This window comes from Canis lupus, chromosome 28 (assembly GCF_003254725.2).
Source record: "Canis lupus dingo isolate Sandy chromosome 28, ASM325472v2, whole genome shotgun sequence".
In the NCBI taxonomy this organism is placed as follows: Eukaryota; Metazoa; Chordata; class Mammalia; order Carnivora; family Canidae; genus Canis; species Canis lupus.
The window spans coordinates 33,601,150-33,619,171 of record NC_064270.1 but is presented as its reverse complement, the minus strand read 5'-3'; the positions used below and the strand labels follow the sequence as shown (position 1 = coordinate 33,619,171).

Below are 18,022 nucleotides of genomic sequence, written 5' to 3'. Positions count from 1 at the left end.
GGAGCTGGCATGAGCTCCGTGGACACTGGCTGGCCGCGGTGCTCGCTGCGTCACATCTGGACTCCGTGCACCTGGCAGGGATGGGCCGAGCTGGGTGGCTAGTTCAGTAGCTGTTTGTCAGGCGCCGAGCCTTGTGCTGGGGTAGTGAGGGGATGGCCCCTCATCTGGAAGCTTTCAGGGTAGCAGACAGAGAGGAGAAGGAAAGCCTCAGCTCAAGGAACCCAAGGCACTGATAGAACGATGGGGAAGGTTAGTGTCCTCGCAGTAGGTTTGTACATGTGACCTGGGGTCCCAGCTGCTGAAGGACAGGATGGAAGGCTTCATGGAAGGAATGGTCAGTGGCCTGAGCCCTGAGGATGGGTGAGATGTCAGTGTGTGCCTGGAATAGTGTTGCGGAGGCCGCAAGGCTTGGAGGAGGGCATGGACAGGTCATTGCCTCGTCCCAGATTTCTGTCGACCCCTGATGTTGTCAGGGCCACATGGCTGGTGGTACGTCTGGGAAGGCCCACTGCTCCTGGCCATGGTGATGGCTGGTAGGGGTGGGCATGTGGACACGGCGTGCTGCCCATGTGGATGTGCCCCCAAGGATTGCTTGAAGTCTAGAGCAGAGCTCATCATTCATCTCCCGCAGCCCCGTCTAATTATCCGGCCTGGGAATTTTGTTGAGGGAATATTTCCTGAAGTATGTGTGCCCACCACTGGCCTTGGGACCCTTTGTCATAGGTGAGCTGGTGATATGAGGGAGTGTGATTACTCTTCCCTTTGAAGGCCCAGAACCATTTTTCTTTGATTTGGCCGCTGGTAGATTCTCTTGCCTTGATGAGCTTGCCTTTAGTCCCTGAGACGGACAGTGAGGCAGCTCTGTTCCTTCTATTACATGCAACCCAAGGACACTGGAATAGGGTTTTCTGTGTAAAGGCTTAGGACCTTGGCCTTGTCACCATCCCGAGGGCCTGAGCGTTGATCCAGTTGGTTAAGCCAGTGAGAGGCCTATGGTCTAGAGGGCTGGGGGTGGAGGTGGCTGGCTTGTTCCTGGGCCTCGCTCCCTACGACCTTGCTGCAGGAGAAAGTTCAGCTCATGGAGTCTCTGGGCATAGGTGGCCTCTACCTGCCCCCATGGGCCCTGCATAGCACAACACACAGGGTGAAGTATGGCCCAGCCACAGGCCCTTTGCATCAGCAGCCTGAAGTGGAAAGAACAGGGACAAAAATTCTGGCAGGCTGGTTAGCAGGAGGATCTAAGCACATGGATGTGCAGGTTGGACAGTTATCAAAGGACAGGCTGGCAGCCAAGAGTGCCTGCCCTCGAGGGGTATCTGGCCAGGAAGCCAGGAGGTGAGGCCCAGGTGAGCTGCATCCCACAGGTCCAGCCACACTTCCGAGGGCAAGAGTGCAACCCCAGGCCCAGGAGTCCCTGCTATTTCATGATGACACTTCTGCTTTTCACCCTCAGCGACTCCAGAATGGGTCCAGCTGAAGCATTTTAATCTCCGCACACTGAAGGGGAACTCCTGTCTCGACACACGAAGCATGGCTGGGAGCTTTGTGGGGTTCCATCCTGCCGTGCCTCTGGCCTCATGGGAGCCTTTTCTCTCTGTTCAGGGCCCTTAGGTGAGAAACAAGAGACCCTGATGACAAAGAGCCCCGCGTCCAATGCACGGCGTCCTGAGGACCGGAACCTGGGGCCCATGTGGCCTGTCACCCAGAGGATCCTGCAGGACTTCTACGGGCCTTTCAACACCAGGCTGGCGCAGGTGCTCGCTGACGAGGCGTTCGCCTGGAGGAAGACCTGAGGGCTGCGTTCCCGCTGTGGTTTCCACTGTACCACGATTGAAAAGTCTCTCTTTGTGGGGGGGCCCTTTTACTCACAGTGTGGAGAAAACCCCAAGATTCTTCTTCCCCTCCCGAGGCACGTGTTTAGCATAACCATTTGTGGTGTGAAATAATCTGGGAACTGACCCTTCGCAGGGCCTCTCCAGCCGAGGCCATTGGAAATCCACTTGGGAAACTGTTCCCTCCTGCAGCAGCGTGGCCAGGCTGCGGGGGTGAGGCGGGCGGTGCTGGTGGGGGCGCTGGGGGACGGGCATAGCTGGGGGCTGACGATGCTGGGATCCGATTGAGCACGCCAGAGGTCACGCCGCCACGCTGGAGGTCATGTCACCATGCCGGAGGTCATGCCACCACACTGAGGTTATGCCACCATGCTAGGGGTCATGTCACCATGCTAGAGGTCACACCACCACACTGGAGGTCGTGCCACCATGCCGGAGGTCACACCATGGCATTGCCAGAGCTTACACTTCCATTCAGTTTGGAAGCACTGTTCAGGCCAATACCTTCGTTTGGGCAGAGAATGGAGCCTCTTTCCTTTTTTTCCTTTTACTCCAAAGTCCACCCTTTTTCTCTTCAGATATAAACCCTCTTAACTTCACTTTCATGAGAGAGAAGAAAAAAAATCATCAATTTTTGGTAGCACATTTGTTTCTCGGACCATCTCCCATTCTGTCCTTGTGCGTTACTTACGTTTAACTAGAAAATGAATGTTTGAAACCACTTTCTGTATCTCGTTAGCCGTAGCTCCCTTTTCTGCCTCTTTAGATGTTTCCTCAAGAGTTTACTCAGTTTATAATCAGAATACAGAGTCCGTTTCTAACTGGAAGGGAAGTTGTTGCAGTTAATGCCAGACTGAGCACCTTCCAGGGGTTGAACTCTTCCTGGGAAATCTGGGCCTCTTGGACTCTCCTCGCACACTCAAGGTCACCACCAGGCCTGGAAGGTGTTTCAAGTTTTAGTTCCGGCCAAGGACGCTCTCTGTTGCTCTGCCTCCGCCCACCCCCCCACCCCCCGGAATGAGCTCATTACGCACATTCTCCACCACGTGTGGCCAGAGGCCCTTCCTATGTTCACAGACTACAAGATGCTTGCTCTGATTCAGAAACACAATGAGTGAGCTATACGTGGGCCGCGCATGGTATGCTGGGATTCTTAATGGAACTTACTGGGCCGCTCGGCAGCTTGGTTTACCAGTGGATGGGCTAAAGGTCTCATCATTTCTTGGAAGTGATGGGGAGAGAGTGAAGAGAACACTGGAGCCCACTTGGCACGCAGCCCCAGGTGGGACCTCGATGGAGTTTTGCACTGGAGTGTTTCCAAGGGAAGCTTCCTGGGAACCAGAGCTCTCTGGACAAGTCCCATACGCCAAAGTCAGAACATGCGGATGCCTTTGTGTCCAGCCATGTGTGCAGACGTGAGGATTTGCTCAGCTGTCCAGCTCTGGCGTCCTCATCTTTCTGCCACCAAGAGGTGGGATGCGCCGCCCGGGTGAAGGCGTGCAAGGGCCATCAGTATGGCCGTAGCCGAGCTGTTCCTGCTACTGAAGGAGCTGTGTGTCCTGAAGACCTGCTTTGTGGGATAGTTACCTGGCCCTAAGTCCCTCACAGGCAGCCAGCAGGGGATCCGGCCTGAGCACCAGGGGCTGCAGGGAGATGTCACGGCAGCGTGCGTGTGTATTTATTCACAGTCCCGGGTGTGCACGCGCATGCGTGCGTGGGCACCTTCCACTTCTGTTGCTGATGAGGCACCTCCGCTCTGGACACCACCTTTTCATGGATTGATTTCTCTGCCAACGAACTTGTCACTTGAGGACACATTTCGCTCTCCCGCCCCACCCACGACTACGACAGAGGACTTTTCCTACGCACTCGGATGCATGTGAATAACATGTAGTGTGATTCTGCTTCTTACAGAAGTATTCCCGGAGGTATTATTTCCAATATTATTTGGTTTATGATACAAATCTTTTTATAGACGCAGGCCCAGCCCTTCGGTGCCAATCATGCCATCCAGACAGTTCCTCTCGAGGGGCCTTTCTCCGGAGGGCGCCCCTGGCGCCCCTGCTTTCTCACAGGCAGCCCGGTTCTTGCTGATGGCCCGGGTGTCGTTCCGGACGGCGGTCCTAGAGCCTGTCGTCCAAAACCAAAGTGAATGGGAGCGTTTCTCATGACCTGGTATTGAAGATACTGTGTGTCCCCAAAGCCGCGTATCGGACTGTATTCAGTTGTACACCCTCGGTAGTGGAAGGTATGCTAAGTGAACCACAGTTACTCTGTACTTTTATTAATATTTAACATAATTAAATGTGGCCCCCGTGACCCGGCCCGGGAGTGCATGCGGTGCCTCGCCCCCCTGTGCGCCCGGGGTAGGTCCTCCACCACACCTGCTGCTTACAGATGAGTCGTCGAGATCGTTCAGGGTCTCACCTGTGTGCTCTCTGCGCACACCGGGGGAGGGGACCCCCTGCATATGGGGACGGGAGAGGGAAGAGCTCTGACATCACCAGGGACAACCCACGAGTAGGCCTGCCATGGGTGTGCGGGTGCCAGGGCCCGCCGTGCCCACAGACCAGCCTCATGTGATTGTCGGCCGTGTGGGTTGGAAGGTGGGGTGACTGACCACAGGCCCTGCTGTGCCCACGGGCTGCTCCCAGGATGGCTGCTTCCCTCATACCCGGGGGCAGTGAGTGTGTGTCACTTCAGGGTCCTCTGGCTGCAGGGGGATGGGCCAGCCAGGTAGAGGAGATGGGGTTGACCCACATTTGGGGTTCCAGAGGCCTGGGCTTTCAGGGGGCCAGTGTGGACCACGGGTTGGTCCCCCTTTTCTGAAAAGACCACCTTGGGAGAGTCTCTCCCCCAGAACTCTCCCCCGTAGTTGTGTATTGTGGGAGGGGGGCCAGCAAGTCCAGACCTGGAAAGAGGAGGACCCCATCTCCTGATGAGGGAGCCAGGACCAGTTTGGCTCAGCAGAGAAAGCCAGCCTGAGAGGAGAGGGGTGGGTGGGACACGAGGGGCAGGATGGACGGGTGAGCCTTGAGGTCCCTTGATTCCCTGTCCTGGGAAACCCTCTCCCCTGTGTGGGCGCCCCCCTCTTCGGGATCCAGTTCACAGGGAACGCTCATCTACAGCTTAATGTTGACCTCCCTTTGGAATGACCTCTTCCCCATGCCCCTATTTGGGAACAAGCAAAGGCCGTGCTCTGGAGGAATTTCTGGTCTCAGCCAGCAGGGAGGGAGAGAGGCCTTGGGTGTGGGCGGGTGTTTCCCTGTTGCTCCCGAAATCTCACCCTGGGGGAGCCGCTCTCCTTGTGGGCGAGGCAGATCCTGTTAAGACTTGCAGGAAGAGGCACCTTCCCAGAACCTCCCGGGCCAGGGCTCCCGCCGAGCAGCCAGGAGGGGGCAGGCCCGTGGGCGGGTGGCCCTGGGGAACCGGACCAGGATCCCTCGGCTGCTGGCGCTAATTATGCCAGACTAGCGCCTTAAAACAACACGAGTTGATTATCTGGCAGCTCCGGAGATGAGAAATCCGGAATCAGTCTCCTGGGGCGAAGGCCAAGGTGTGGGCTCCGTGCCTTCTGGAGATGCTGGGGGAGGACCCGCTCCCTTGGCATCTCCAGCTTCTGGAAGCCTCCCCTTTCCATGGCTCGTGATCCCTGCCCCGGTCCTCAGTGTAGCATCCTCGAATCTCTGACTAGTTCCGGGGTCACATCGGCCTTCTCTGACTGTCCCCCTCTCCCTGCCCTCGGAAAGACTCCAGGGATGACTCTGGGCCCCCCAGGTAATGCAGGGTCCTCTCCCCGTCTCAGGGCCTGAGTAAAGGCCCTTTTGCCACATAAGGTGACTTAGAGGCTCCAGGGATTAGGATGTGGACATCTTCGGGGGTCATTGTTCAGCCACCCCCAGGAGGGCGACCCCGGGAGGCAGCCGGGCAGCCAAGGGAGTGGACGCCCCCGGCCCAGCCTTTGCATCTTTGCCCTGTGGGGCCCAAGCAGATCTGAGGGGGCAGGCGGCTGCCCAGCAGAGGACCAAGCTTCCCTCCCGACCCATCCGTCCCGAGGTGGTGCGTCTTCCTGTCCAGCAGGTCCTGTGGCTGGGGTGAGCGGGACGGGGGGAGGCCAGGCAGGCCACAGACCCACTTTTCTCCCAAAGTCACCTTGCAAGCCGTTCTGGGTGTTTCTCCAGGTGAGCCCAGGGGCCCCCCACCCCAGATAGATTGCTGAGTGCTTAGAAGTTCTGTTTTTTCCTTTAAAGTCACTTTCTCGGTTCCCCAGGAGACCCGCCTCAGCCACAAGGGCAGTTGAGAGTTTCTGAAGTTCAGCTGTTTCCGGGTTAGTCATGCTTCAAGGGGAGCAGCTTCTGAAAGCCACCAAAATAGTTCGCATGGTTTCTGGTCCCCGAGAGAGGCCCGGGGCCGTGACCTCCACGGGCTCACGTCTGGGGGCAGCCTGGGGCCGGCTGGACTGCAGTCCACTCTGTCCCTGCTCCTGGCGCCCTGGCAGGCCCGACCGTGTCCCCAGCCCTCCCGCCCGGCCATCCCCCGGCCCCGTCCGCCTTCCCCTCTGCTCACCTGCTCCAGCCCAGGTCTTGGGCAGAAGGGGGGAGGACTGATGGCAGCCCAGGGTGTCTCGGGGCTGCACGGCCTGCTCCCCCAGAGCCGACACGGGCCGGGTCTGAACGCCCGGGCGGACACGGCGCCCTGGGCACCTGCAGCCGGCCTGTGAGGGACAACAGCATGCCCTCCCGAGCGCGGCTGCCCATCCTCTTGCCGCTGGGCTCCTGAGACCGGACGCAGGCTGCCCCCACGCCCTTCACTGTTGCACTGAGGACTAGGCAAGGAGCCAGATGGGCCCATTATCTGCTGGCCGCCCTGTGGGTGGGGTGTGGGGGGTATGGGAAGGGGCCCCCCCTCCCACGGTGGGGATTCCTTACTTGGGGCACGGCATGGGGAGAGCAGGGAGGCCACTGGGGCTCTCGTGGGTTTCCAGCATGCACCCTGGCTCTGCCGGCCCCCAGAGCCCCTTCGCGGTAGGATTTAGAAGCAGGGAGGTCTCTGCAAGGCTGACACCTGGGCCTCTCTGAGTTGCATGGCTTTCCCAAGGCCACATGGTGACATAAGAGCGGGGACCCAGTGGAGCAGAGAAAGGCCGGGCCCGGGGAGTCCTGACGGGACCGTGTCCAGCTTCCCCCCCAAGTCAGGAGCCATTCTTCACCATTCTTCCACCAAGAGGGATGGTTTGACTTGCACCCACCGAACTGCGCCCAAAGAGGGACGGTATGGGAGGAAGATAAGCCCCAGGCCTGGAGCCAGACAGGGTGGGTTCAAGGCCCAGGTTCCCCAGTGGAGGCCTGAGAGGCGCCCACCCCATCACCTTGAGAACACCTGAGAGGCGCCCACCCCATCACCTTGAGAACACCTGAGAGGCGCTCACCCCATCACCTTGAGATTGGCCTTTCCCACATCCCCAGGTGTGGGGGCCTCGTGAGCGAGTGGGACAGTTAATAAGACCACGGTCTACAAAGGGACAAACAGGATCAGAGAGGCTGCCCACCTGCCTGAGGTCACATGGCCTGATCCCCAGTCGCAGCAGAATGGCAACTGGTTTTCTACTTACTAATTTCAAAGCCGATGCCTTTACCCGCTGTGCCACCTGTATAGGCACCGTGCCCCCAGCAGGGCTCCCCAGCCGGTACCCCAGCCTTTCAGGTACCGCACTCCTCCCTCGACCAACCCCCATTTGGAAGGCCCTCGGGGATGGGGCAGCGGTTTCTGCAGACCTTTGTCCCAGGGCTCTGGGTGGTGACTGGAGCTTCTAGGGGAAAACAAGAGGAAATGAACTCTGTTCTGCCCAATGGAACGGGCAGTAGAATCCCCTGGGCCTCCCACCTACCGACCTACCGGCTCCCCCCATAGGAGCCAGCAGAGTCCTCAGAAGTGGGCTGCCCACCCCTGGGCCCAGCCCCACCCCGCCGCCTCAGAGGCACCAAGGGACACCCTGCAGCTAGAAAGTGCACAAAGACTCAAAATTTAATTTCTTAGCAAAGATTTTCTGAACATCTACTTGGCAGGAGGCAGTGGGCCAGAGGTTGGGGTGGGCTGGGGTGGGGGCTGCGTATCTGCTCCCTCGCCGCTTCCTTTGCCGCTTCCTTCACCAGGTGTTTTCGGAGTGCTGCCTGGGTGCCCGGCGCCGGAGGCTCCCGGGAGAGCAGACCCGGTCCCTGTCCGTGTGGACCTGGGATCTCGTGCAGCACTTAGATACAGACCAGAGCATCACCCAAGCAGTGCAGAACTGCAGCACCCCTGGGTGGCCCCGGGAGAGGTGCTGAGGGCAGCGGCCCGTTCCTGCTGTGACCTCGGCCCCTCCTGAGGCCACTGCATCCCACGTGCGACCTCCCCTCCCTGTCTGTGGCAGAAACCGAGTAGGGATTGGCGGCCTGGCTTCCCCCAAATGGCCCGGGCAGCAGAGCCAGCATGCCTCAGACCAGGCCGGGGCTCCTGCTCGGCGCCCCTGTGCCCGGATCCTCCTGGGAGCGAGCAAAATAGAAGATACGCAGGCTCCTGTTTAACAGGAGGAAAAGCACATTGCCACCGGTATTTCCTGGTGAGATTTTCCAAGTCACTCCCACCGGCCGTCCTAACCCTGCTTAGCGTGACCACCCTCTTCACCCACTTCTCCCCTGGAAACCACCGTAGAGGCTCTTGCGTGCTGGCCCACCCTGGTTGACCCCCGGGGTGGCCCCGCGCGGCCTGGCGGGCCCCCTCCTCTTGGGAGCTGTGAGTGACACGTTGTGTCTTCAGTGGCACTTGTCTCCTGGTCTGTGGGCCTCACTGGGCCTGAATAATAATAAAACCTCCATGTAGGGGCGCCCGGGTGGTGCATCTGGCACAACTTCAGACTCCTGGTTTTGGCTCAGGTCATGATCTCAAGGTCATGGGATCCGGCCAGAGTCTGCTGAGGTTTCTCCCTCCCTCTCCCTCTGCCCCTCCCTGCTCTCTCCCCCCCCCTCAAATAAATAAATCTTAAAAGAAACACAAAACACCTACATGTAAAACCATCCCACCCCCGATGGTGGGACCCCTGCCAAGCACCCCTGCCCCCCACCCCCCAAGCTCTTTCCCTGCAACCTGCAGCCAAGGCAACCTGTTAACACATCCCTCAAACCACGTCCCTCTGTACCCGGAAACCCTCCTCAATCCCCCAGCTTGCTCAGGATGAAATGTGGAGCCCCTGCCAGGTCCTCCCTGACTCGCCCTGCTGACTGACCCCTGAGCCCCAGCTCCCCCCACCCACTCACCCGGCCCCCCTCGACTCCAGCGCCGACCTTGCAGCCGTCCCTCATGCCCACCCAGCCCTCGCTGTCCCCAGCCCTGGGACACACCCTCCCAGGCCTTGGCAAGGCTGGCGACCTGACCTTCTGGAAATTTGTGGTGGGAGGCCATGGGCTGGCTGGGGCGGGGAGGAGGGTAGTCACTGTGCTGGCGGCCTCTGGAACTCTGGAATTCATCCAGGAACTTGGGTAAAGGGGAAATCCTACTGAACCATATATATGGTTTTTAACATTTTATTTTTACATACAATCTTTAAAGGGCATTAGTTTGTCCATCCTGTAGTATCAGGGCCAGAGCCTCTCCTCCCTAGGTGGGCGCGCAGAGAGGAGCCCTGGGCCGTGACTCGCAGAGGCAGCGTCCTGATAAAATCAGTGCCGGGCTCTGGTTTGGGCTCCCTGTAGGGCACGGGGACCCCAAGGCAGCAGCCTCGCAGTCTGAAGGCAGAGTCCTTCCTCCTTTGTGGCATTTTCCCACCGCATCTCCCTCATCTGTGCTAGGACGTCCTCAAAGCTTCCAGGCTGGTTGGCAGCGAGCAGTTCCTGTTGGCTCTCCCGGGTCGTGAGTCCACAGCAGTGGCTCCCACGGGGTCCGGGTGCTGAAATCTCTCGGGGAGATGCCCCCGCCCAAACTGGTTTCACGATCATACCCAGAGGTCGTTTGCCCTCACACAGTCCCCGTCCTTCTCGGGGTACAAGCGACGTCGCCCAGCTGTTGGGGTCTGTGCAGGTGCTCCACAAATCCCTGGGTGGTCGCTTCCAACCGGGTGAGCATCGAGGGATGGAAACCAGATAACCAGAATCTCTGGGGCCTTGGATAATTTTTAAGCATAGAAAGGAGTCTTAATCCGAAACAGTCTGAGAACCGCGGCTTTGTGTGTTTAATTAAATCGCGCGTTTATAAGGTCAGGCGCAAGTGGCATAGGATGGATTTGGGAACAGACATGACTGACTCGTGGGAAACGGAATCCACTGGAGGGCACTTTGCAGAATGGCCAAGAGCACCGAGCAGGCCCCGAGCGTCAGCCAGGAGCGGAGGAGACTCAGGGACATCTGCTGACCGGGGAGGCCGGGTCAGTGGCGGCGACAGTAATCACGGCGCCAGCTGTTTACTGAGCACCTGCTGTGCCAAGCGCACCTTCGTGGTCCCCTGGATCCTCCCCTTCAGTCCAGAGGGGGGTCCTATCATTATTGGGGCCGACCATCGTGCGGATGGGGAACAGGCAGGACAGGGCCCCTACCGGCTCCTACGCGGCAGGGGTGGTCCTTGGTGTCAGGCCTGCTGGTCTCCAGGACCCGGGTCTTACCCTGCACACCTCAGTTCTGGGTCCCTGGAGTCTGAGTGTGCAAAGAGGTGGGTGGGGCTGGGTGGTCGCATTGCCTTCCCGCCTGGGCGGGGAGGCTGACAAAGGTGCTGGGGCTGCCGCCAGGCCCGGGTAGCATCTTCAAGGGCATTGCCTTGTGGACACAGCTGAACGGATCCAGACGACGGCGCCCCTTCTCTCTCCGCCCCCCCGCCCCGGCCCCGGTGCCCAGCCTTGCCGGGGACGTTGAGGCCGAGAATCCACCCTGGCCTCCACCCTGGCCTCCTGCCCCGCTCCCTGCATCCCCTCTGTGTCCCGAGCGGGCTGCTGGGCCTCCAGAGGAGCCCCTGACGTCTCGGGCCTGCGCGCTCCCTGGGCCCTGACGCCCGGCCCGAGGCCTTGGCGGAGCTCAGCGTCCCAGTTCCCGCTCCTTCCGCTGCGAGTTCGAGTCACGACTGAGGAATGGGGAGAGGCCACCCCCCCCCCCCACCTCGGGGCTGGCCTCCAGAGCTCACGGGGCGCCAGACGTCTCCTCTTAGGCCCCACGGTCGCCGCGGAGACCATTTGTTGACTCCTACCTCCACATGAGATAATCTGGAGAACTGCCATTTTCTGTACTTTCAACATAATGGAATTCAGGAAATTCCCAAAGCCAAGCCAGCACCCCCCGCCCCCCGGCCGGGTGCTACAGACAGAGACCGAGGCAGCCCGCGTGGACACCAGGCTCAGCGACGTCCCTGTCAGCCTCTAACCTCCTCCTCCCCCTCGAGGCCCGGGTCCCCCCCACCGATGCTCTGTTCTGCCTCCCTGCCTCTGCCCAAGGCGTTACCCATCAGAGTGCCCGCCCGCCTGCCCCCTGCTCAGCTGAGTCAGCCTCTTGCTCCACCCCAGGGACAAGCTCGGGCGGCGCCTCCTCCTCCATGACGGCCCCCGGATTCCACCCTCCCTCCCACCTGCATGAGGAGGCCTCCCTCATAGTCCCTCTCCCACCCAGTGTGGCATTCATGGCTTTCTACCTGGCTCCGCAGTCGTTTGTGTGCCCCCCGGCCATCCAGACAGCGAAGCCTGGGGGACCCCCCACCCCATAACCAGCAGCCGGGCGAGGGAGGCAGTGGGTGCCTGGAGAGAAGGCTGGACGGGGAGCTAGGGAGCGGGACGATATTGGGCAAGCGGCGTAACTGCTCTGAGCCTCAGTTTCCCTAGCTGCTGACCAGGCTCAGGGCCTGGAGGATTTCAGATCTGCTGGTCTCTGGGTTGCATTTTAAAAACCTGCCGCTCGCCCCACGACTCTTGACTTCCTAAGGCGTTTTTGCAGAGGCGGGGTGTGGAGAGGGGGTGGGGAAAGGGGCGAGGCGGGGACTGGCAGCCGGTCCCCAGCCTTCTGGGGTGCAGGGGGGCAGCGGACGGGGAGCAGGAGGGACGGAAACACAGCCCCGCGCTGCCCCCGTGTGGCCGGCGCGGGCCCTGCAGCCGGGAGGCCGACCCGGGCATCGATGATTGATGATGGATGATCGAGATCCACCACCCACCTGGACCCCCGCTGCCCCCCACCCGCCTCTCACCTAGGCCAGGGAGCTCCCTGGAACCAAGGGGAAGCCCAGTCACGGGGCATCCAAGGGCGGAAGGACTCAAAGTCTCCCTCCAGCCAGTTCGGAGCCTCCCTCTGAAGGCTCCTGGATGTGGGAGGAGTGTGGTCCTGGGTGTTCCCGGCGTGCACCCCGCCTGCCTGCCTCTTGGCCTCCAGGCTCTAGGCATGGTCACACCCAAAGTGTCCATAGGGAAAGGAAGGCTGGGCGAAGGCCAGGGGCAGAGCCGAGGCTCCTTGGGAACCGGCCTGACTCCCCCTCCAGTGCTCCCTCCACTCCACCTGGCGCCTCCAGGACGTGGCTCCGATGGGCTGAGCTGAGGCTCCTCCAGCCTCTTTGTACCTGGCAGCAGTCCAGACACCTCCTCCCCACCTTGGTCCTTCCACCTGGGATGCCTCCCCTTCCCAACCCTCACTCCCAACCCCCCCTTCCAAGCACCCAGTCCTGAGCCAGCCTGTGGGTGGCCAAGGAGGGCCCCAAGGGAGCCATCACCTACCCGGCAGGCCTCCAAGGTGGGGCTGTGGGTGGTTGGAGGGCCTGGCTTGCGGCCTCTGCCCCAGACCTCAGCACTCCCTCCCTGCACGTCCTTGTCCCGCTTCCACCATCGCGCTCTTCCCCTGCATCATCTCCCTGCTGTGCTCTCCTCTCTGCTCTCTGTTCCCTGCAAAAGGCCTGCCTGGCTGCAGGCCCCACCTCCGGGGGCCTTGGTTTGTGACCTCTTGGCTCCCCCTGGCCTCAGGCCAATCTTCCCTAGGTGGGGAGGGAGGAGCTCCGGGGGTCCCAGGGGCTGCTGGGCTCCCACCCCGGCTTCCGTTCCCAGGGCTTCCCTGTGCTAACGGAGCACCTGTCCTGCCTTAGTTTAGACACTCTGGGGTCTGGGACCTCCACGGGCAGCGGTAACTCATCCTGCTTGACCCGTCTAACAGGACAGACCTGACCTCCTTCTGTTCCCTTTGCTTTTGACTTTCTGCTCCTTCCTCCCACTTCCTCTCTTCTCCCTCCTCAATTGCTGTCCTTCCAGCAGGAGTTTGCTGGACTGGGCATGGTTGGGCTGGACTGGACTGGGCACGGCTGGGCTGGACTGGGCATGGCTGGGCTGGACTGGGCATGGCTGGGCTAGACTGGGCATGGCTGGGCTGGGCTGAGCTCGGGTTCTGAAGGGCAGATCACAACCCAGAGAAACCCCCGTGCCCCACATCACCAGGACATTCAGAGAAACAGTGAAAGCAGCACAGGAAGTGATCCCAGTTTGCTCGCATCTGCTGAGACACTTTCCTGTGGCTCCTCAGGCTCTGGGCTCTCAGGCTTTCACACAATCCCAGGGGCTCCGAGGCTTCTCCCTCGCCAGCTGGGGCCGCCGTCTCTGGAACACTCGAGCTTCTGGGATGGGCATCAGAGGAGAGAGCTCACCCCTGCCTCCTCTGAGAAGTGAGCCCAGAACAGTCGGTTCCTGTCGTGGTGGCCAGAGCCCACCTGAGGCAGGTGGGCTAGCAAGTGCCCGGATGGAGACCCGTCATTTCACGGCCATCCTCCCTGACCCCTGCCTGGCCCTCCTCACTCTCCTCCCCAGTCCTTCATCCCTTCCAGGTTCTAGCTGCTCCCCACATTTTATCTGCACCATACTCTGTGAAATATCCTTACCTTCCTCTCTCCGCTCCCCAAATCTTTCTGCTTGTCTAAACCACCAGCTCTGCGAGCTCAGCTATCGTTTTTCGGCTTCAAATGACTTTTTTCAGGATCGTTTTCAGTTGTGGGACTTCAACGTGGTTCATTTTCAAATTTAATTTTTGCACAGAATCCTGTTCTTTCCATACGGTTCTCATTCCTTCTTTACATAATCATTTTAAACATGCTTTAAGTATGATTTATCATCTCAACTGAACTAGTCTGTTATTTAAATGTGATTTATAAATGATTTAAATTTATGTATGATTTAAATATGATTTGTAGTTTCACACGTCATAAAATGTAAGTCCTACATTTAAGTATGATTTATAGTTTCATTTGAACTGTTTTGTTATTGCAAATGCTTGGGGGATCTAGTCCCCTTTCCCTGCTGACTTGGCCTCACTGAGAATTGTTTCCTTGTGCAGTTTGTGATTTAAAGAAATTATTGTGAGTCTTTCTTCAGCTGGTGTCACCAGTTTTTATTATGGGAGCCTTTCCAGCCCAGAGCAGGAAAGTATCTCCAGGCAAGTGTTTGTCTCTGCTTTGGCCTGGATCCAAGCGGTCACATTTCTGAAGCCAAATTTTGCAAAGACTTTCTGGTTTGGGATGTCCTTCCGTTGTGGGCAGTGCACACTGCAACTCTACCTAGGCCTGGTGTGGGGTGGGTTTGGAGCTTTGGTTTCAAATGGGAGCCTTTTTCCACCTTCACCATTTCTGAGCAGAGTCGAGCTTCATTCCTGAGGTGTATCTCTGGTTTTCCTAGTCTCTCTTAGAAGGGAGGGCCAGTCTTCCAGGGCCCTGGCTTTGTTCAGAGTTCCTAGTTCACCTCTGTCTCTTGTATGTCAGAGCTGTGACTCCTCTCCTATAAGCACGAAAACCCAGCCCCGGCGAGATCCCCTCTACTTGCCAAATGAGAGGCAACACGATTCCCAAATTGCTTAATCAAGCCAATTAAATCTTCATAAACAAATAAATAACCCCCAGCCCTGAGGACACGTACTTGCATCTGATACTCCCCTGGGTTTGGATGGTCTTGGCTCCTGAATGATCCCTCTGGCTTGCGGTTGCTGCTCTACGTCTGGCTCGAGAAGTGCTCCCTTTCCTTCTTTCGGGCTTGCCCACGATTTGCAGAGAACTGGACATAGATTTTGGGGGCAGAGATGGTTAGTGGGGCAGAGATGGGAGTTCTCGAAATGACCTTTTGTTATTCATTCCTAGATTAATGACACGGTGACCAGAGGACTGACTTAGCTGTGAATGATGTCAATCCCTTAAAATCTGTTGGCGGTTGCTTCACGACTCGACATATGGTTCATTTTATTAAATGTGCCCTTAAAAAGGTGTGTCCTGTCAATGTTGGAGACGATGTTAATTAGGTCAAGCTGATCGTGCTGTTGAGACTTCATCCTTACTGATTTTCTATTTCTGTCGAGAGGACTGTGCTAATATCTGCTAATATTATTGTGGGTTTGTCTCTTCCTCCAATTTGGGGCTTATCGGGCGTCGTTTTCAGTGTTATCATCTCTTGCTCTTGTTTGAATCTCTTGTAACTAATTTATAAGTCAGTTTTAAGAAAACTCTGATAGGACAATTTTAGTCTTCCTTGGAATATTTAGTCCATTTACATTTAACATAATCATTAATATGTTGGGATTTTTTAAGGTACAATTTTACTATGTATTTGCTATTTGTTGCACCTGTTTTATGTTGCTTTTCCACACCATTGTTTTCGTATTTTCTTTACAGGTTGATAGCTTTATCACTCTATTTTCCCTATCCAAACTTGGCACTAAATTATACTTTTATTTGTATGTTCATAATTGTCCTGGAAATTACAATATATATCCCCTCCTTATTACCATCTAACATAATTTAAGACTTTTATTTCTTCCACACAGTGTTCAGATCTTAGAACACTGTATTTTCTTACCCTTTTCTGTTATTGTGATGCATTTTGATTCTACATTTTATTTTTTAAAAGATTTTATTCATTTTTAAAAGGTTTTTTAAAAAAGATTTTATTTATTTATTTATTTATTTATTTATTTATTTATTTATTTATTTATGAGAGACACAGAGAGAGAGAGGCAGAGATATGGGCAGAGAGAGAAACAGGCTCCCTGCAGGGAGATTGATGTGGGCATCGATCCCAGGACCCCAGGATCATGACCTGAGCCAAAGGCAGACGCTCAACCACTGAGCCACAAGCGTCCCAGATTTTATTTATTTATTTAAGAGAGAGAGAGAGAGAGAGCATGAGTGGGGAGAGGAGAGGGGCTGAAAGAGAGGGAGGAGCAGGCTCCCTGCTGATCAGGGGGGAGAAGACAGACAAACCATCGGGTTAGCCTGGAGAGCAGACAAATCAGACTCCACCTGCCTCAACCCTGCAGCATGGCCTGGGGGAAATGAACCCATGGGCTCCTTCTAATCCCACAAACCCCTCTAACTGCGTTGCTGGTTAGGAGGACCACCACAGTCCTGGGGGAGGGCACGTCGCAAATAAAAACAAAGCATGGAGCTGGCAGGTTCCTGGCTTGTGACGTCAAGAGCTGTGGTCTAATGCTAAACACAAAGTTGAGAAAGATCTGCTCAAATGTCTTCCTTCCCGAACAGTAGCTTCCCTTCCAGCTGCAGCAAAACCAGGTGGCCGGGAGCGGGCCTTCTGGGGAAGTGGCACAGGGACCACGGCACCGCCGAGCTTCAGGGGGGACCCGGGCTCAGGGCCTGAGCACATCAGCTTCTCCGAGGGCAGCAGCCAGAGGGCTGAAAATAAAAGGTAGCAGCGGTGTCTGGGGAAGATGACAAGGTGACCGGCACTGTGGAGAAGCATAGTCGAGAAGGTGCCAGAACCCGGCGAGAAGACAAGGGGCCTTGCCCTGCAAGTTGCTGGCCGGGCCTGGTGCCAGCAGCTACACTGCAGCCCCGCTGGCCCCAAATTAGGAATTTATAAACGACTGCGGGCTTGCAGGCATCAAAAGCATATTCCTGCTCCCGTAGAGGGTGTCAAGATCTAGAAATAGTGACATCCGGAGGGAACAAAGTAAACACAATCTCTGGGGAATTGCTGCTGGGGCGGCTGGAGGTGGGGCTGACCACAGGGGGACCTGCTTGGCTGGGTTTACCTAGGACTTTGCTCATTTCAGTGCTTTCTGGAATATTCCTTTGGTCCTGGTCCCCCCAATAGGGCTACTGGGCTGGAAGTACAGGCTGAGCTGGAAGGTGGGACCCCCAAATTCTGTCCCTCTGCTGAGTCCTGCCTTCCTGAGCTGTGGGTCAGGAGGTGAGGGTGAGGGCTTGGGGTCCCCAGTGCTGCCTGCGCATTCCGAGGGACAAGAACGTTATGGGAAGCACCCATAAACACAGAAGAGCGGGACCAAGGCCTGGGGGTCTGCAGCCGAGACCCCTCCCTGGGTGCAGCTAATGGTGGGGAGCCTGGTGCAACCCACTGTGCCCAGTGCCAGCTGCCCACCCCTCCCCACTGGGTGCCTGCTAGGTGGGCGCACAGCGGGTACGGTGAAGCCCCCTTCCTCTTGACTGCCCTTCCCCCACCAGCTTCCTAGGCTGGGAACTAGAGGACACTCATCCAGAATATTAAAGTAGCACACAAATGACTTGACCATATCCCGGCAGAGAAGATGAAGCAGCTCGCTGTCCTCCCGCCAGGCCACCCTCTGCAGGAACCGACCTCACGGCTCTAGGGAGCCACCGACTGGTGCAGGGTGGTGGGGACCTCCCGGGAGGTGCTGGGGGCACGGAGTCCCCTCCAGGGGGTGCTCCTCCCGGGAAGCGGGGACTCCCACCCCCAAATAGATTGATCTGCATCGCCGCTGTCTCTGCAGTGCTTACCCGCATTTTCTAGCACTTTCCTGACAATGTAAGAGCTTTGCGGGCAGGGTTGGCTCAGGGGTCAGGACAAGATGCGCTGCCCGCCTGGTACCTTCCCCTTAGGCGCCTTCTGACTGGTCCCACTGCCTAGAAAAGAAGGGTCGGAGTCGCTCCTCGTCATGAATCACATGCGTAATCAATACTCAGTACACTGCGGCACATTTTAAGAAGTACGTAGAGTCAGGTAGAGTTGGCTTCTCAGGCTTTTCCTGGGCTCCCTGCCTAAGGCTCTCAGCCAGGGATGGATGGGGGAGGAGGGAGGAGAAAAGAGGGTCAAACCCTGTGTGTGTGTGTGTGTGTGTGTGTGTGTGTGTGTGTGTGTGTGTGTATCTAGTACCCTGAGGCTTCCGGGTTGGGTCCTGCACATTCAGGAAGGATGTTCCTTTCCATTAGGGTCCCCGGAGCAGCAGAGGCCCTCTGGATCC

General features: G+C 57.5%; 1 protein-coding gene across 10 annotated transcripts in view; it reads left to right on the top strand.

Annotated features, from left to right (window-relative positions):
* The window catches only part of CHST15 (carbohydrate sulfotransferase 15), a 74,474-nt gene extending 70,323 nt beyond the window's left edge, over positions 1-4,151 (top strand). For all 10 annotated transcript variants that reach the window (XM_049103017.1, XM_049103018.1, XM_049103022.1 and 7 more), the window contains one exon: positions 1,603-4,151. In XM_049103017.1, the coding sequence (XP_048958974.1) occupies positions 1,603-1,793 (191 nt within the window). In that variant the 3' untranslated portion in view covers positions 1,794-4,151. The remainder of the gene's footprint in view (positions 1-1,602) is intronic.
* Positions 4,152-18,022: the final 13,871 nt, after the last annotated feature.